Here is a 17,344-nt window from a genome sequence, read left to right as displayed (position 1 = left end):
TGGGTAAAGAGAAAAGAGGTGGACAGGGGGATACATACATATAACAACACACACTGAACACGTAGAAAATCATGTTTTTTTCTATATATTTAACAATAATTTACTACATTGTGTTGGTCTATCAATAAGAAACCCCATAAAATACACTGAACTTTGTTGTGACGCGACACAAGAAGGAAACGCTCATATGTACGATATTTTATTCCTGTCTCTGTGCGGGCTGCTGTTTGTTTGGGTCCTCGCGCTCTACCTCTCTCTTGCACGCGCCTGTCGTGCCTGCGTGCGCGCGTTCTTTGCTCTCCGTTTAACCTCGGTACAGCGTCGAGGCGACTCGACGCGGCCGCTCTCACATCTCTCTCTCTCTTTCTCGCTCTCCCTCTCTGTCTTCTCTCTCCCTCCCTCCCTCCCTGCGTCCCCTCCTCCTCTTCCTACCTGATTCAGAGCCGCTCCGACGCTATGCGTATGTCCGCGTCTCTCTCTGCAAGGCGAGCACCACCAGAGAGAGCCGCACGCTCCTGCTGACCGCCGGCCGCGAGCACTATCCCCAACGCCGGCTGACGAGGCACCCAGGCCGGGCAACAGGGGCAGGAGAGACACCGCTGAGCGCAGTCCGGAGGTAAACGGCAGCCTCGTTTTTTCTTTCTATTTTATTTTCTGTTTTCATCGGCGCTGAGGGGCTGTGTTTGTGCGGAGGGGGTGGCCGCACACAGGTCGCTTATGAATGCTTTCGCTCTTATGACAGCTGAGCCAGCTGAAGCGAATGTACCCAGGAGTTAAATAAGTGTCGGATGTGAGCTTATTCACGGAATGAATGATGAAGCGCCTGTTGTACATTCGCTGCTGTTTATGATTGTTAATAAATGTGTAAAAGACATGTCTGCATAAAACAAACCGGTGTCCGTTCTCTCGCGATTTTGCCTTTATTCTCATTTGTTCACATATACGTGTAGGAAATGTGCTTTCAGGTCTCGAGTGGTCGGGTCCGGTGTCACCGGGGGCGGCGGGTGAGGGGAGATGCAGACAGGTCCTTTTGAAGAACGTGGCCACATCGTAATCACGGAAACCCACACGCGCACTTGCACGCACTCTCCCACGCAACAAGCCGACATACTTTATTTATAATTTTTGCATTTTACCGAAAAAAGGAAATAAAACAACAACAACCCCCCCCAAACGCTGTTTAAATTTACGTGTCCGAGCGCGTGCAAAATGCTCCGAAGCACGCGGAGCCCCCCCGTTATCTCATCGGCCTCGGTTTCGCGTTGCTGTATCCTGCAATATTGCTTAAGGTGATGTTAATCATCATTAGCCCGTTTACTGTCGTCAGCCGCGGTACTTCCATCACTAGAAGCCGCTCTGCGTGACGGCTGTTTTTTAAAAATATACCCAGTGATGTTTCACACAAAGTCAGACAGAATAAAGAGGAACCGAGAAAAAGAAGTGAATATGCCTGATAGAGTGCAAAAGCAGAGGGTTACAGCGTTTAAAGCTATAACACACACAGACAGAACAGCTTTCTGTCTGTGTGTTCCCAACTTTGAGAATCTTAGAGCACTCACTTGCTTTTAGGAAAAAGAAAAAAACCCAGAGCTGCTTGCTTCTAATCAATAATTCATCCCTCCATCTTTTTCCAGAGTTGGACCTGGATAGAGAGATCTGCTAAAGGACAACCTGGAAGCCTTCTGTCCCTAGCTTTCATCTCTCCAAACTCCCTCTCTCTCCCCTCTTCCTCTTTCTTCTCTCTTATCTAGAACTTCTCGCAGCCGTTTACGTCTTCCTGTCCTCTCACCTGTTCTACTTCCTGTAACTGGCCATGGCATCCAAGCTGAATCCCAACGTCCTGTATGTGGCGGAGCCTGGAGAGTCCCTGGGATCACCCCAAGCTGATTCTGAAAGGACTCATATTGTGAGTATTTACTTTTGTTTTTATGCTTTGTGGAAAGCTGGATTGCTGTGGTTTCTAGATTGGTCAAATGGTCTTTTCCACCATTTTTGTGTTTTAAAATAACCAGGTAAAGGCTGGAAACCTATGCTTTGATGCATGATTGTTGTCTTGAAATTCATGTTGCTTTCACACTACTAGAAGAATTAGACGTACTAAAAAGTGACAATTGGTATCAGAAGGTGTGTAGTATTGCACCTGCCCCTCCCCTACCTGTTGCTCTGCACTGCCAGGTACTCCCACACTTTTATTTCACTTACACGAAAGACAGATTCTACGGACATAAGATGGACACAATGGCTTAAAAACTAAAGACAAACTAAAACTGCAGCTTGCAATCTGTGAGTAACATACCAGAGCTAACCCGCTACTCACAGCATTGTTCTTTAAAGAGCAGTTTGACAAAAAGGGATGAAATTTGGTGTAATAAGTGTCTATGATTGTAAATTAATGCTGTATTTTATGCAGTGTTTGCCTTAGTTTACAGATTGAAACAACAAAATGTAATGAATACCAACAAAAACCTTATCGTTTGTGTTATTTTAGCAGCAGAAAGATTTGTTGTTGCTCTTTTTATTTTAAATAAAAGTAACAATAGCATGTTGTGCATTTTTATTTACATCCTTGCGTAATTACTTTGAGATAGAGAAGCTATGATTTTTACTTAGGATTATCATATCGTGACAACCACGTAAGACCACACTGGCGCTCAGTTTCGGACAAGCGTTGTTCCCCGACAGGAAACCGAATAAATCAGTCACAAAACGTGAACCTTACCGGAACCTAAATGAGTTACGAACTCTTGCAAAGGTTGAAAGATATAAGTGTTGCAGGCGGTGGTTTCACACAATCTCATTCAACATATACAGCTAAATTTATAAGCATCATCAAATGCCCGCAACTTTTTTTTACAGCAAGTTCAAAGGTTGAAGTTTTCCAGTGGCGTTATCTGTTGCTCAACTCCAGAGAAATATGACTCACCTTTTTTCTTTTTTTAAATTTTTTTTTATACATGTCTAAATATAAATCGCTGTAAAATGTAACTGTAAGTGACCACAATAAAAACATGTTGCTGAAGGCAAAAAGCAACAAGGTCATTTGAGATCGTAAAAGAAAATAACAAAAGAATCTGCCCCTGAAGTTAAAATGCTTAGATATTAGTTTACAGGACATAGTGATGTTACATGCATTTTGAGGGAACATTGGGGACAAAAAGTACAAAAAGCTTCATAATGGTGAGTTGCACCTTGGGCTGTCACAATAAATTTTGCTGGACGATAAATTGTCCCAGAAGTTATTGCGATAAACGATAATATTGTTGTTTGGAGACCATTTTCAAGTAATTTAATGGTGATTGCATAATAATAACAACGCAAGAAGACATTCTGAAAGATCAGTAAATTTTAATTCCTAATGAACATTTAACACTGGAACTGGAAGACATTTTAAATATCCAAAACAAACAAATAAGACAGCAGAAACAACAAATGAAATGAATCATAAAGTCTCTGTAAGCAAAATTGTCCTGGGTAGTTCAGACCAAAGCACCAGACCGAAGGCTTTTGTCTTCCAGTTTTTGGTAGAAAGAAAGAGGGGGGAAGAGAAAAACGATGTATCACGTAAATGGAAATCAATTAATTAATGATGTGATTAATTGATTTATTGCTTATTGCGACAGGTCTAGATTTGTTTAAAACATTAAGTTTCAGATGTTCACTGCATTTAGCTTTAGTATACCTTTTTTACTCCAAGAACACAACATAGCATAAGCTCGCCCCTAACGCCTTTGGCTATGCACTGCTTAGTCAGCTGGCTGAAAGATATCTTCAACACTTTTCCACTGTTTACAAGAAGGACAAAAAAAAAAGGTCATATGCTCAAAAATATTGTCAGTCATGAAAACCACAGACAGTCATGAGGTGAAAACTAAGGGAGAACCATTTGATTCCTTTTATGAGGTCTTAAAACTGCCACTGGTTTGCCACAAGCAGCATGCTAATCAGCTGACCGCTACACTTGCAATTCTGCATGAAGAGCAGGTTGGTTAAAATTAAGATGTTATTTTTGTAATAGTGGAAATAATTGCAACTTTTCTTTTTAAAACAAAACAAAACAAAGCAAACAATTAGATGCTATTGTAATTTTTTGCCTACCTCAAAACTAGTATTTCTACTCAAGGTTATCACACCATGAGAAGCTCACAGCAGGCCAGATCCACTGCAAGCAAAGCTAGAGTTATCTCCTATAGCCGCTGCCACTTTCCAGGGAAAGTGTGTGCTGTGCTACAACTAAATGAAAGGACACTGAACTCTACACTGTGACGTACAGACTGTGGTAGACCACAGTTTCTCATAAATTGGCGCTCGGTGCTAATTATCTGTTTAAATATATGCCACTGGGCTGCTAAAATAGGCCCTGCATTACAGTTCTGTAGGAAGGAGCGGCTGGTTTGTAGCTGCTGAGTTTAGTTTCAGCACTCCCACTACCACTGGTCTGACTGAATGAAAGCCTTTCTCAGTACATACAGAAGACAAATGATAGAGGATTTTTGGGAGAAAACGACTTTAATGATTAGTTTCTATGTATTAGCCAAGTAAATGTGTGCATAACATCAAGTACCACAACTACTCTACAGATGTCAAAACAAAAGGGAGATCAATGCTTAACACCACGTTCTACCCTGCAGCATTTAAAAGGTTTACAGTATACTTAAACAGATGTTTCTTTATATTCGAATATGAGATTGTAGATGTTTTGAGGAGTTATAATCTCACTGGAAGTAGAAAACATTTTTTTTGTGTGTGTCGGTTCAGTTTACTGAAACTAATGGCTAAGTAGCAGTTCTTGTCTGAAAGTAAGTGCTTTTATTAACAGTTTAAATGGACGCTTATCAGTTTTTTAATGTCTCTTGAGTGATATGAACTGACGTTACAGCAGTTCTGAACCTTGTTATCAGTAATGTGAAGACCACATTAATGCTTTTAAAACCATTAAACCATTTAAATGGACCCTTATCAGTCTCTAAAGTAATAGGAATTGACATTACATGGTTTTAAAATGTAAAATCAAAAAAGAAAATTCTAGCAATTCTCCCATGCCTACATTACATTAATGTGAAGAAATTAACTTGAACAATAAAAAGTAAAGAAGCCACTTTAGCTGTTTATGAAAAGTTTTCCTTTTCTGTATCTTGGTTAAAGGTTATTTTACTATATGTCAAAAAAGTATTCTTATTTTCATTCTCTTTTCACTGTATTGTTTGTGTTGTGGTGAACGTTTGTGCTACATGTGCTATATTTTCATTCTGTTTAATTTAGTAACTTGATATGACGTCTGTGGCGTCAGGATTGTTGCTGTGTAATCACTGATATTTAAAGATTGAGTGAGAATCTTAAAATAGACTTTTATTGCTCTGAGTTCATAGACTAGTCATATTAGCTTCCAAATAAATCAGAAAGTAGATTATTCAATTAGTATTTCCTCCAGTTGCAATCATCTGGCATGTTGCGGTAAGTGAATTTTCATGAGTGCAGACAAAGTACTTGCATAACATTGCATGAGATTAAGTATTGTTATTACTGGGTCATTTCTGCGACTTTTGAGTCGTGGTTTACTCAAATCTGTATACATGACAAGTGGAAACTGCGGGATCCTGCTTTGGGATTTTTTTAAAAATGCATGCTACAAAGTTAAATACGTATACATCTTTTACAGAAGACTGTATTTTGTCTTAAAATGCAAGGCAAATGCACAATAGAGAATTCTTTTTGAAGGTTTTGCTCGCTTACTTAGAGTTCAGGCACCGAGCTGTCTGGTTTAGGTTAAGAAAAATGTAACCAGTTTGCCCTCATTGACAGCCTGAGGTCAAAGTGTTATTTGCTGTAAATGCTTCTGTGCAACTCTTGCATATTTAAGCTCCTAGGGTGGAGTCACAGCACAGAGTCTTCGCACATTACACGCCTCAACACACTTCATATAAACCGACAGCGGCAACCCTTGTAATAGCTGGTAAACTAATGATGGTGCACAAACAGACACATTAAGCTTCATGCCAGCTTACATCTATTTTTATTTTTTATTTCCAGTCTGGAGAAGTTGGGGAAGAGTCGTCAGACAGCGATGGAGAGCAAGAGGAGACGTCACACAAGCTGATCCGCAAAGTGTCAACCTCCGGACAGATAAGAGCCAAGGTAGGTGACGATTTGACATTGTTCCCGTTGGTCCAAACCTTTGGACGTTTATAGTTTATTTAATTGGACTTTTTTTTGAAGGTCTTTCTAAGAGAATTTCAGAACTCTGAACATATTCAACTCTAAATCTGTGACGCTTAGAAAAGGAACTCTAGGGAATCAGAGAGCCATAAAATGTTCAGATTCAGACAAGTCAAAGAAAATCATCAAAAATTAAAGTTCTTTTTCGTCATAGCTTTTATGGGGAGCTCTGATTAAGCACTTAGTTATGTTAGCAGTGCATAAAAAATTCAAAGCTTTTTGACTCTCAGTTGTGTTCACATGGTTTTTTGATGAACTTTTTTTTGTGTGGTGTTTTTAAAATGGTCCAAAGATCCAGTTTGTTGCGTCCTTCCAGCTGCTTGTCAGATTTTTACGTCGCCTGTCTCATATTTCTGTTTCAAGTTGAAGTTTTGTCGATGATCAAATCAAACTTCTCGAGTTTGATTTGATCAACCTTCTGAACCTTTGTCAGGTTCTCTTGAGGTCAACCGAGTTCCTGATCTGCTTCCTGGCTGCGTCACTTTCCACTCTTAGCGTCACGGTGACGACTTCTCTTTGAATCTCGCACACAGGATGCGATCTCAGTTTCCTTTCTTATTGGCCTGCTGGGCTCTGGCACCGATTGGTTGAAATTAGCTCGTTGCCAGCGCATGAAAAAACGTGCATACACTCGAAAAATCCAGGTGTTCAATATAAATGCATGTAGGTTAAATATATTCACATTTATGGTGACTGTTGTAAAATAATTGCATTCATGACCCATGCAGGGTCAACAAGCCGTCCATGTATTTATTTACAAGTTAAAATAAAGTGAAGTTCTATAAAAATATATTTCTAAATGATGTTCAAACTTTTCTTTATTTTTGCATCAGCAGCTCTGGAAAAAATTAAGAGACCACTGAAAATGATCAGTTTCTCTGATTTTACTCTTTATAGGTCTATGTTTGTGTAAAATGAACATTGTTCTTTTTTTCTATAAACTACTGACAACAGGTCTTATTATATTTTTGCGTTATTATCAAAAAAGTCCTGGCTTCCGGAATCATTGTTTGTCGTAATGAGTTAGAAAAATAAATTTTTACAAATTAAATATTTATATGTAGACATGAAACACTTTGAATCAGATAATAATAATAAAAAGAAAATTATAATTAATGATCAAAATGGAATTTTAAATGAATTCGAGGAATTAAGGAAAAATATAGATAGCAGAACTTACTCTCAATTTTAAAGAAAAGTGAGCTTTATGTCAGTGGCAGGAAACAAACATAAATGTTTGTGCAGAAATCATTATTCATCACCTGCACTGACACCATCAGCTGTAAAACACAGGCCAATCAATGGGAGACGAGGGATTCCCGCAAAACCCCGTTGCCAGGGGGACGGCATCCCATAATGCTCGATTTGCTTGTGGGAGATAATGGCAGTTGATATGTCTGATATTGATTGGATAGTTTAATCGTGGTGGGAGCGTAAGAACGCTGCAGTGGATCAGTCATGATAATGGCAGCAAGTTAGAGTTTCTGCCTCCAAATTACAAAGTAATAAAGTTTGTGCACATTTAAAAATACATTTACATTTCACAAAATTTACAAAAATATGTTTTACATTTTAAAGTCTCATTTTATATTTGAGTTAGCGGTGGGCATTTATCGCCTCGTTTTTCATTTAACGTGATATTTTAATTTATCGCTGTCAAAATAAAGTCCAATTAATGATGCGTACTATTTTCTCCAGTTTAAATAAAAGCATCAATAAGTACCAATAAATTTGAAAATACATTCACCGTCTGCAGCTGCAAATCACATTTCTTACCTGACTGGTGTCCTAAAGAAGTTTATTACAAACAGGAATGCTGTTCAAGAGCGATATTTGTGTGCATTACATGTTCATTTTAAATGGTAAATGAATGAAATAAATGTATTTTTAGGCTTCTACACACATTTTTAACAGAAGTGACAATAATTGTGGCACCACTAAAGAAAATCTTGTCTCACTCCAGGGAAAGATTATGTAACTGTTCAACTGGTAGTAGTGACAGGTAGAGATGTTATACTTCCCTGACTCAGTGTGTGTATCCTTAGTCATGTGACTTAGATTAAACTTGTCAACAACTCTGGGATTATGCTCAAGTGACAATACCCTGAGCCGATTAGCACTTTTGTATCCTTTTGTTAGAGTATCCTTGACACTAAGTGTGCCCTGTTGTTTTAGAAATAAACTTACAGGTTATTTATTTCCATCACTGTTTACCAGTAAGCAGAATCCACGCATCTTTCTTAGGTTTAATTATGCTTTGCTAATTTTGTCCCTTGCTTGTTACCGTCCTCGTTAGCGCGCTCGTTGGCGAGCTGCTGCTCCTTATTAGCTGTGACATGGCATTACTTGCGCCGTTATTAACTTTGCTTCCCCCCCCCCCACTCGCGAGTTCCTGAATAATCGTGTCATCCTGTCGCTGTAATTAAATATGTTTTACTTTCCAGATTAGCTTTGTTGACTCGCCCGCGTCAGCGGAGCGTCTTCTATCTGCCTTGAGTCGTTGCTTATCAATATGTCACGAATTTCCTCTAGTTGTTCACGGCGTTAAGAAAGCTCAGATCCTGCTCTGTGATCACATTGATTGGGTCCGCAGAGATTTACTAATTGGCTTTCTATGTGAAACTCATCCCTCAAACTCTGCTGACTGGAAAGGACTGTAAGACGGGTGGAGATTGATGTGCCTCACTGTTTTATGAAAGTCACTTTGTGAGGTGAAAGAATGCAGCTGGGACCCATAATTCATCTTTAAGTCAGACAATTATTCTTTAGTAAACACTTGTCATAAATTTTCAATTGACTTATATTTTTAGGTGATTATGCAGCTCTTATAAACCGAGCAATACCTAAACAATCAACCAAACCAAACCGGTTTATTCAAATGAAATAGAAGAGCATAAATTAATACATTTGTCAGCATGTTAGGTCGTCTTAGCACATGCTAATATGTCATAAACCACACTGATCTCCATTTCAGGGTGTCGATGTGTTTCATCTCCAGCCTCAGCATCACGTTTCCTGTGTATCATTTTCCTCTGTTCTTGTGATCTTAACGCTTTTTTGTGCTTAACGCGTTTGATAAAACCCACTTGCAGAGCCACAACCAAAACGGTCATAAATTCGAATAACAAAACAGAAGGAAAATTCTACAAAAATATTTTCTGATTTTAAAAAAAAAATGAATGTCCTCTAGATAATAAACCTCAGATTCCCGTGCAACTGTGAAGGTCCTCCTGCTCGCCGAACACTCAGAGCAACAATGACAGCTTCTAATTTTAGTTTTGCTAATGCTTTTGTTATCTAATCAACCTTCTTGAGAGAAACAGAGACAGAGCATGAAAAAATGAAGCGTAGCAGTCAGGATTCAACTTGTGTTTTAACTCAGGAAAGCGTTTGCATTTGTATTTCCATAAATCCATAAAGAATACACTGTATTTAAACAGACAAAAACACTCATTCATAGCGCAGTATCAGTGCTTAGTGTGAAAGTGAAAGCAGTTTAATTTTTAGCATATATGCCACTGCTTATTGTTTAAGTTGCTCTACCTGTTTGTTCCATGGTTAATTCGTCACATTCCTCACATGTTCAAACATCACGCGCCATCTTTTCACAAAACGCTGCAGGCGCTTTAGTTTATTTAATCTTCCCCTATGCATAACTGCAACCTGGTCTGAGTCGGAAATCTCAGCTTCTGTTATTGGACACGACAATTTACTGAGCTATGCTGATTACCTTGATAAGCCGTCTGTTAAACATGAGCATTAATGTTTATGGGAAATAATTTTTCGTCATTGTAGTACTGTATCTTGGAATGTTACTGAATCCTTCGAAAAGGCGTCTAAACGTCCAGCGTGAAGTGAAGGCGTGGTTGTTTTATGTACAGTAGATGCTGGTTTACAGCAGTTTCTTACAGATGTGTCAATAGCAAATTTATTTAGTTTTACATTTCTCTTTAATAACTAACATAAGAGTTGCAATAAGTCATTAATTAATTAATGATAAATTAAAATGAGCTCAATAATTTACATTCTGATGATTTACATGTTTTGAAGGTCAACTTTGTTCATCATCTATTTTATCTGTGGTTTTTGTTCTTGTTTCAGTTTCATTTATTATTTTTGGCTCGTACGTTTTATTTTGGATGTTCTTTATTTCAAACTTATTGGCCTTTGAGAGGGTGGAGTGCATTATCAATATAAAACCTGAAAAATTTTCTGTTTATCGTTTATTGCAATAATTACTTGGTCAAAATGTGTTATTGTGCCAGGCCTAGATACAATTATGGAAGTAGTTTTACTGTCATTCAAAAAAAATGATTACAAGAGTTGACTGTGTACTTGATATTCAGGATGTTATGCTAGCAGCTAGCGCTGTTAACCAGGGCTAACTGTTCTTGTGAAGCTAATGCTAACTTTGCATTTTCCCTTGAGAATCTCTTCTTTAGATTTCCAAAATGCTGACAAGTCCAAATCCAATATGTTCCATGTCAAAGGTCAGAAGGGTAAAACAGAGCAACTTTGCTGTAAGTCAGTCAGACGTCTTGTTATCTACTGATTTCTTCTTCCCTTGTCTGACTGACTGAACAGGCCTGACATGTTCAGACCCGTCTGAGAAAATGCTTTCCCTCTGAAATGCCATGAGGCTTTGTCCCCTAATTCTAGTTTCAAACATTTCACTGATACCAAACAATGCAGTGACAATACAAAATACCCAACTTTGAGTCATTCCTCTCTCAGTAACAAGATAAAAACATCAATCTAAACAATATAAAATTAAGTTTAATATGAAGGTACACGTTGTAATCAGTAGAGCATCGGGTCTAAAGGCATTCACAGGTTAATAAACATGTTTTGTCAAGTTGTGTTGCATAACTTCTCAGCTGTACCGCTTTGCTACCTTGTTAGTTTGCTTATTTTGTCAAAATCAATGTCAGGTGGTGTTGAAATTAGCTTTATGATTAGTTGGAAATTTAAATGAAATGCATTGCGCTTGTTTATCTCTAAAAAATGGAGCCAATAATTCTTACTGCCACAGGTCAAATCAATATTATTTTGCAGATATTGTCCAAGTGTAATAAGTTTAGTTTTGATTAAAATTAGTCTTCTTTTGAACAAGTATGTATTTTTGAACTAACTGTACTTTAAAAAAGATTTGAAACATCTAATGGTATGTTTGATTTACAATGCAATGATCTGAATGTCCAATGCAAAGTTGGAAAAATCTACTAGATTGGCTCTAAAGTTGAAATTTTAAAGCAGAGTAAGATGTTTCTACCCAAGCTTAGCCCCAAACTTCACTATATTAAATCACCTCAACATAAAGCACTTTGCTCAGTTTATTCAGTCAGTTATTACTGTTGAACAGTAGATTTGTAGCTTTGTCTATTCACTAGCGTTTTGGAAATCAGAAAAGGTTTTCTCTTCACATAAGGAGGGTCATTATTCCCTTTAGAGAATGGCTATAATAAGAACCTAACAGCCTCAGTGGGAACTGGTCTGATTTTGCTCTGAGTGGTTCTAGCCTTAACATAATAACAGAAACCTCGAAGGCCAGGGGCACTAATAATGTGCAATTTTGATACTGTTAAAGTGTAAAATAAAAAATAAGGCGCAGACATCTCCTTGTTGCACACTTGTAGAGCTTGAGATTTTTATGAATGTGACGGTACTCTGAGCCTATTTCTTCTTTGTGTCATGAGGTGGTGTGTTGAGGTGGTGAGGCAGACGCAGCGGACCCAGGTATGATGAAAATGTTGATTTTAATTATAAATAAACCCAGCAACAGGTAGTACACACACTGACAACGGATAGACTAGACACTGACGAGGACCCGACGAGGAACAAGGAACACAGGTGGAGTTAAATACATGGGAGGGTAATGACAGAACGAGACACACCTGGGAACAATCAAGGGGAGGACAGGACAACGAAGAGACGCAAGGACACAAAAAACTCTAAATGAACACAGAAAACACAGATCCTGACAGTACCCCCCCTCAAGGGCGGCTACCAGACGCCCACAAAACAAAAACCCAACAAGGGTGGGCGGAGGGGCGCTGGACGGGGGGCCAGAGTCCAGAAAAAACAAAAAACAACCCACCATTGCGGGCGGAAACACAGGGAGGGCCAAGAGTCCAAAAACAACAAAAAACTACCCACAGGGTGGGCGGAGGCAAAGGAGGCGGGAACCACGGAGGTGGTCTGGCGGTCGTCCGCGGCGGCGGGAACCACGGAGGCGGTCCGGCGGCCGTCCGCAGCGCTGGAGGCGGGAACCCCGGAGGCGGTCCGGCGGCCGTCCGCGGCGCTGGAGGCGGGAACCACGGAGGCGGTCCGGCGGCCGTCCGCGGCGCTGGAGGCGGGAACCACGGAGGCGGTCCGGCGGCCGTCCGCGGCGCTGGAGGCGGGAACCACGGAGGCGGGAACCACGGAGGCGGTCCGGCGGCCGTCCGCGGCGCTGGAGGCGGGAACCCCGGAGGCGGGAACCACGGAGGCGGTCCGGCGGCCGTCCGCGGCGCTGGAGGCGGGAACCTCGGAGGCGGGACCCCAGGAGGCGGTCCAGCGGCCGTCCGCGGCGCTGGAGGTGGCAATGGGGAGTCCCGGGGGCCGCCCTCAGACGGCGATGACGAGCCCCCCGAGGCAGGGTCTCTGGTGGAGCACAGGGGGTCTCAGTGGGAACGCCAGGAGTCTGAGTCGGAACACTGGGAGTCTTATGAGGAACGCAGGGGGTCTTGGTCGTCGGGGTCTCGGAAGGAACGTAGAGGGTCTCGGGAGTCGGGGTCTCGGAAGGAACGCAGAGGGTCAGGGTCTCAGGAGGAACGCTGGGGGTCTCGGTCTCAGGAGGAACGCTGGGGGTCTCGGTCTCAGGAGGAACACTGGGGGTCTCGGTCTCAGGAGGAACGCAGAAGGTCAGGGTCGGAACGCAGGGAGTCTCTGGAGGAACGCAGGGAGTCAGAGTCGGAACGCAGGGAGTCAGAGTCGGAACGCAGGGAGTCAGAGTCGGAACGCAGGGAGTCAGAGTCGGAACGCAGGGAGTCAGAGTCGGAACGCAGGGAGTCTCTGGAGGAACGCAGGGAGTCTGAGTCGGAACGCAGGGAGTCTCGGAAGGAACGCTGGGGGTCTGGGTCTCGGAAGGAACACTGGGAGTCTCGGAAGGAACACTGGGAGTCTCGGAAGGTGCGCCGGCTGGAACGCCGGCTGATTCGGCCTCGGGTGCGCCGGCTGGAACGCCGGCTGATTCGGCCTCGGGTGCGCCGGCTGGAACGCCGGCTGATTCGGCCTCGGGTGCGCCGGCTGGAGGTGAGCCGGAGCAGAGCCTCGGGGCCGGTTGCGGGGGCGAGCCGGAGCGGAGCCTCGGGGCCGGTTGCGGGGGCGAGCCGGAGCGGAGCCTCGGGGCCGGTTGCGGGGGCGAGCCGGAGCGGAGCCTGGGAAACGGCTGCGGGGGCGAGCCGCAGCGAAGCCTTGGAAACGGCTGCGGGGGCGAGCCGCAGCGAAGCCTTGGAAACGGCTGCGGGGGCGAGCCGCAGCGAAGCCTTGGAAACGGCTGCGGGGGCGAGCCGCAGCGAAGCCTGGGAACCGGCTGCAGGGGCGGGCCGGAGCGGAGCCTGGGAACCGGCAGCGGAGGTGACAGCTCCGGAAGGCGACGAGGGGCCGGGTCCACCGGCGGCTCACGTCGCTGTCTCCGGGCTGACCGTGGAGGTGGCGGCTCCGGAAAGCGACGAGGGGCCGGGTCTGCCGGCGGCTCACGTCGCTGTCTCCGGGCAGACAGCGGAGGTGCTGGCTCCGGAAAGCGACGAGGGGCCGGGTCTGCCGGCGGCTCACGTCGCTGTCTTCGGGCAGACAGCGGAGGTGGCGGCTCCGGAAAGCGACGAGGGGCCGGCTCCACCGGCGGCTCAGGTCGCTGGCTTCCCGGACGGAGGTATCGACGGGGGCCGTATCCGGGGGGTGCCAACACCAGTCTTGTCCCTCGGAAAAGCTCCCGCTGCAGCTCGGCGAGAGCGTCAGCCAGCGCCCTGTCCTCCCTGCCGGATCTCCGCCTCCGCACTCCAGCTGGGTCCATAATAGCAGCCTCACCTTTCGGTCTGGTCGGGTCCTACTGTCATGAGGTGGTGTGTTGAGGTGGTGAGGCAGACGCAGCGGACCCAGGTATGATGAAAATGTTGATTTTAATTATAAATAAACCCAGCAACAGGTAGTACACACACTGACAACGGATAGACTAGACATTGACGAGGACCCGACGAGGAACAAGGAACACAGGTGGAGTTAAATACATGGGAGGGTAATGACAGAACGAGACACACCTGGGAACAATCAAGGGGAGGACAGGACAACGAAGAGACGCAAGGACACAAAAAACTCTAAATGAACACAGAAAACACAGATCCTGACACTTTGCTTTTTCCATTTTTCAATTTCTCTCTCGCCTTTACTTTGAAAATGGAGAATCGGAAACATCAATTGCATTTGTGTCTGTTTCGTACCCGTCTTTTTCAGGTCCAAAAAAGACGGACCTGTCTCGTTGAATCACTCTTCAACGAGACATTTTTATTCTGAACATGCATCCATTCATGCACCTCAGGGGAACGTTTTGTATCTTCAACACCAGCCGACGATTTCAAGCAATCGATTCATGTAATGGAAACGTATAAAATGTAAATTAGAAAGTTTTTGTTTGCTTCCATGTTGAAAAAGAAATTATATAAGGACAAAATAGCACGACGTGGATGTAGAGTAAGGGCACAAATAGTTGAAGCGGCAAATTGACCTGAAGTCAAACTCAAAAAACTTTAGCAACTAAGACAAGAAGAAAACAGAAATAAACACAACGGAACAACAACTTCATTTCATTTTGTGTTTTTACAGACAAATGCCAGTTGCGTCACAGTTAGCAGCTACTGTGCGCAGTTCATTTGTGGGTGACCTCTGTGATTTTGTTGCAGCTTTTCTGTCTTCTCTTTTCCGTCCCTTCCTACCTCCAGGCCCGATTATGTAAGGTTTTACACTCGTCTTTTTTTCCTCACCTCTTCTGCTTTTCCTCCTCCTCCTGTTTGGTTCGCTCTTATCGAACTGAGAGCATGTTTGTGATTTCTATTCGGTTTTGCGGAGTTGGATAGTTTGCGCCATTGGGGACACACTCGGTCACTTCCTGGTGTTGGCCAGGGTTAAGGTTTCGTCCTCTCACCTGTGTAACTTCTTATTCCAGTTTGTTTTGAACAGAAGGAAGATGTGTAGATTTTTCTTCAGAAATTACATCATCCGATTTAGCCATGAGCACGCAGTAAACTTTTCGCCGCTTCTTTACCGAACCCCGTTTTTTTGTCGAAAATAGCAACGCACCTTCAGATTGTGTAACCAGTCATATTTCTGGCATTTTGAGCTGTCATCAACACGTAACACCTCCTGCCCCTTTCCTCTTCCTGTGGATCCCTCTTTTTATGTCTGCATCTCACTCCCATTGCTGATATCTGTGTGGGTGTTCATCGCAATGGAGATGAGGATGAGCTATGGGTGGAAAGGGGTGTGTGTGTGTGTGTGTGTTTGGGGAGCATTGCTGACAAACAGCTTAAGGAGAGATGCTCAAGTATGTGGGTTGGCCACTGTTGTGTGTGTGTGTGTGTATGTGCTTTCATTTATGCCCTCAGCTTGATGTGATACAGCTGCAGTAGCATGTGGGTCAGTACCGGTGAGAGGGAGAGATGGAAAAAGACTAAGGGAGAGGGAGTAAGACGGACAAAGGGGAGAAAATTAGTAAGCGGAAGAGGTAGAGTGGTGAAGGTACCACGGAGACAGTTATGTAAGAAATATGCGCAACAAACACCGGGCTCAATGCCTATATTTACCATTCTAACAGGTTGGCAGGAATGTTGAAGAGGCGTTTGGTCTATTTCCGACGGGACGAAAATTGCTGTAAACACATTAGATCCTTCAGGCTCGGGAAATATGGTCGTTGCTTTCTCCAAGTCTTCTGTTCAGGAGGCCGTTTTCGTCTTTCAGTGGCTGTCTCCTATTGCATGGGCTTGACGATGACCTTTAATCGACGACTTCTTGCGGCGCGCCGATCTACAGGGCGGCCTGCAACCTGCGCTGGCTTCCGCTCGACACGTCGAAGTAAACTCCTGACACATTTATGCAATTCTTGATCCTTAGTTGGATCTCAATTAGTTTCCACAGTGGGGAGACTAGTTTCCCCGAGGAGCTCGCTATTGAGCAATTCAAACAGCTCGATAGTCATGCTCTCGCTGTGTAAGCTGGCTCGACAAAACCCAAAGCTGCACTGAGAGATAATGGATATCATGATGGCTGTCATCAGCTTCCTTTGTTTATTCGGGCGTTCTTCTTCGTACTCCAACAAAAGGGACTCTTTGATGCGTCTTTTGAATAAGAGCAATTGGCAACATTGTTGCTTTAAAAAAGGCAAGACAATAACGCTGCCAAAAATATTGATGCCTGAATTAATGAGATGTGTGTTTATTCCTTAAAGCACTTAATACAAATGAAGTATAAAGACATCAAGCAACCAGTTTTAAGGTGTAGCACAGTTTTAAAATGTCTATATGAAACGAAGGAGATTGGTTCATACAGCGCCTGTAGCATGGAGCGTTGCCGAAGACCCTGTGAAGGTTTTATAGAACATAGATTAGTCCTAATCTCCACAATACACCATGTTTTGTTACAAGCTGTCAGTCAAGCTGTGTAGAAGGGAGGGAGCTCCTTTAAGCTTGCCACTCTTTAGAAAAAGACAGCTGTTAGTTTTGAGACTTTTCAAGAAAGTGCCTACGTAAATCGGAAATACATAAATAAATTTCAGGGTTTCCCCCAGAAAACGTGTTAAGTCTTGTGGTAGAGGAGAACAGGCATCATAATTTGGAAATAATAGTGTGAGGCCAACGGGCAGATGCAGGTACGGCACACCCAGTTCAAAGTGTCAACTATAAGCTTAGCTTAATCCGTCTTTACTGCCACTGTTACTGGTGTAAAAAACCCTATTTAGAATAAACAAACAATGCTTAGCCTGGTGGGGAGCCAAGTGAAGCCTGGTGGCCTGCCAGACTTATAACACACCTGTAGGGAAACCCTGAATTCACTTAATTTAGAAAAAAAATTAAAGTTTTTCAATTAAAGGCTTTTGCTGTAG

General features: G+C 43.1%; 1 protein-coding gene across 2 annotated transcripts in view; it reads left to right on the top strand.

Moving 5' to 3' along the window:
• Positions 1–327: 327 nt before the first annotated feature.
• LOC116732696 (diacylglycerol kinase eta) overlaps positions 328–17,344 on the top strand; it is a 78,495-nt gene continuing 61,478 nt past the window's right edge. The window contains exons 1-3 of one of the 2 annotated variants that reach the window (XM_032583024.1): positions 328–616; positions 1,752–1,906; positions 6,028–6,132. In XM_032583024.1, coding sequence (XP_032438915.1) covers positions 1,814–1,906; positions 6,028–6,132 — 198 coding nt within the window. In that variant the 5' untranslated portion in view covers positions 328–616; positions 1,752–1,813. Of the gene's footprint in view, positions 617–1,634; positions 1,907–6,027; positions 6,133–17,344 lie in introns of both variants that reach the window. The other variant, XM_032583023.1, reaches the window with a different exon arrangement.

This window comes from Xiphophorus hellerii, chromosome 14 (assembly GCF_003331165.1).
Source record: "Xiphophorus hellerii strain 12219 chromosome 14, Xiphophorus_hellerii-4.1, whole genome shotgun sequence".
NCBI lineage: Eukaryota > Metazoa > Chordata > Actinopteri > Cyprinodontiformes > Poeciliidae > Xiphophorus > Xiphophorus hellerii.
This window is presented reverse-complemented; position numbering and strand designations above follow the sequence as displayed.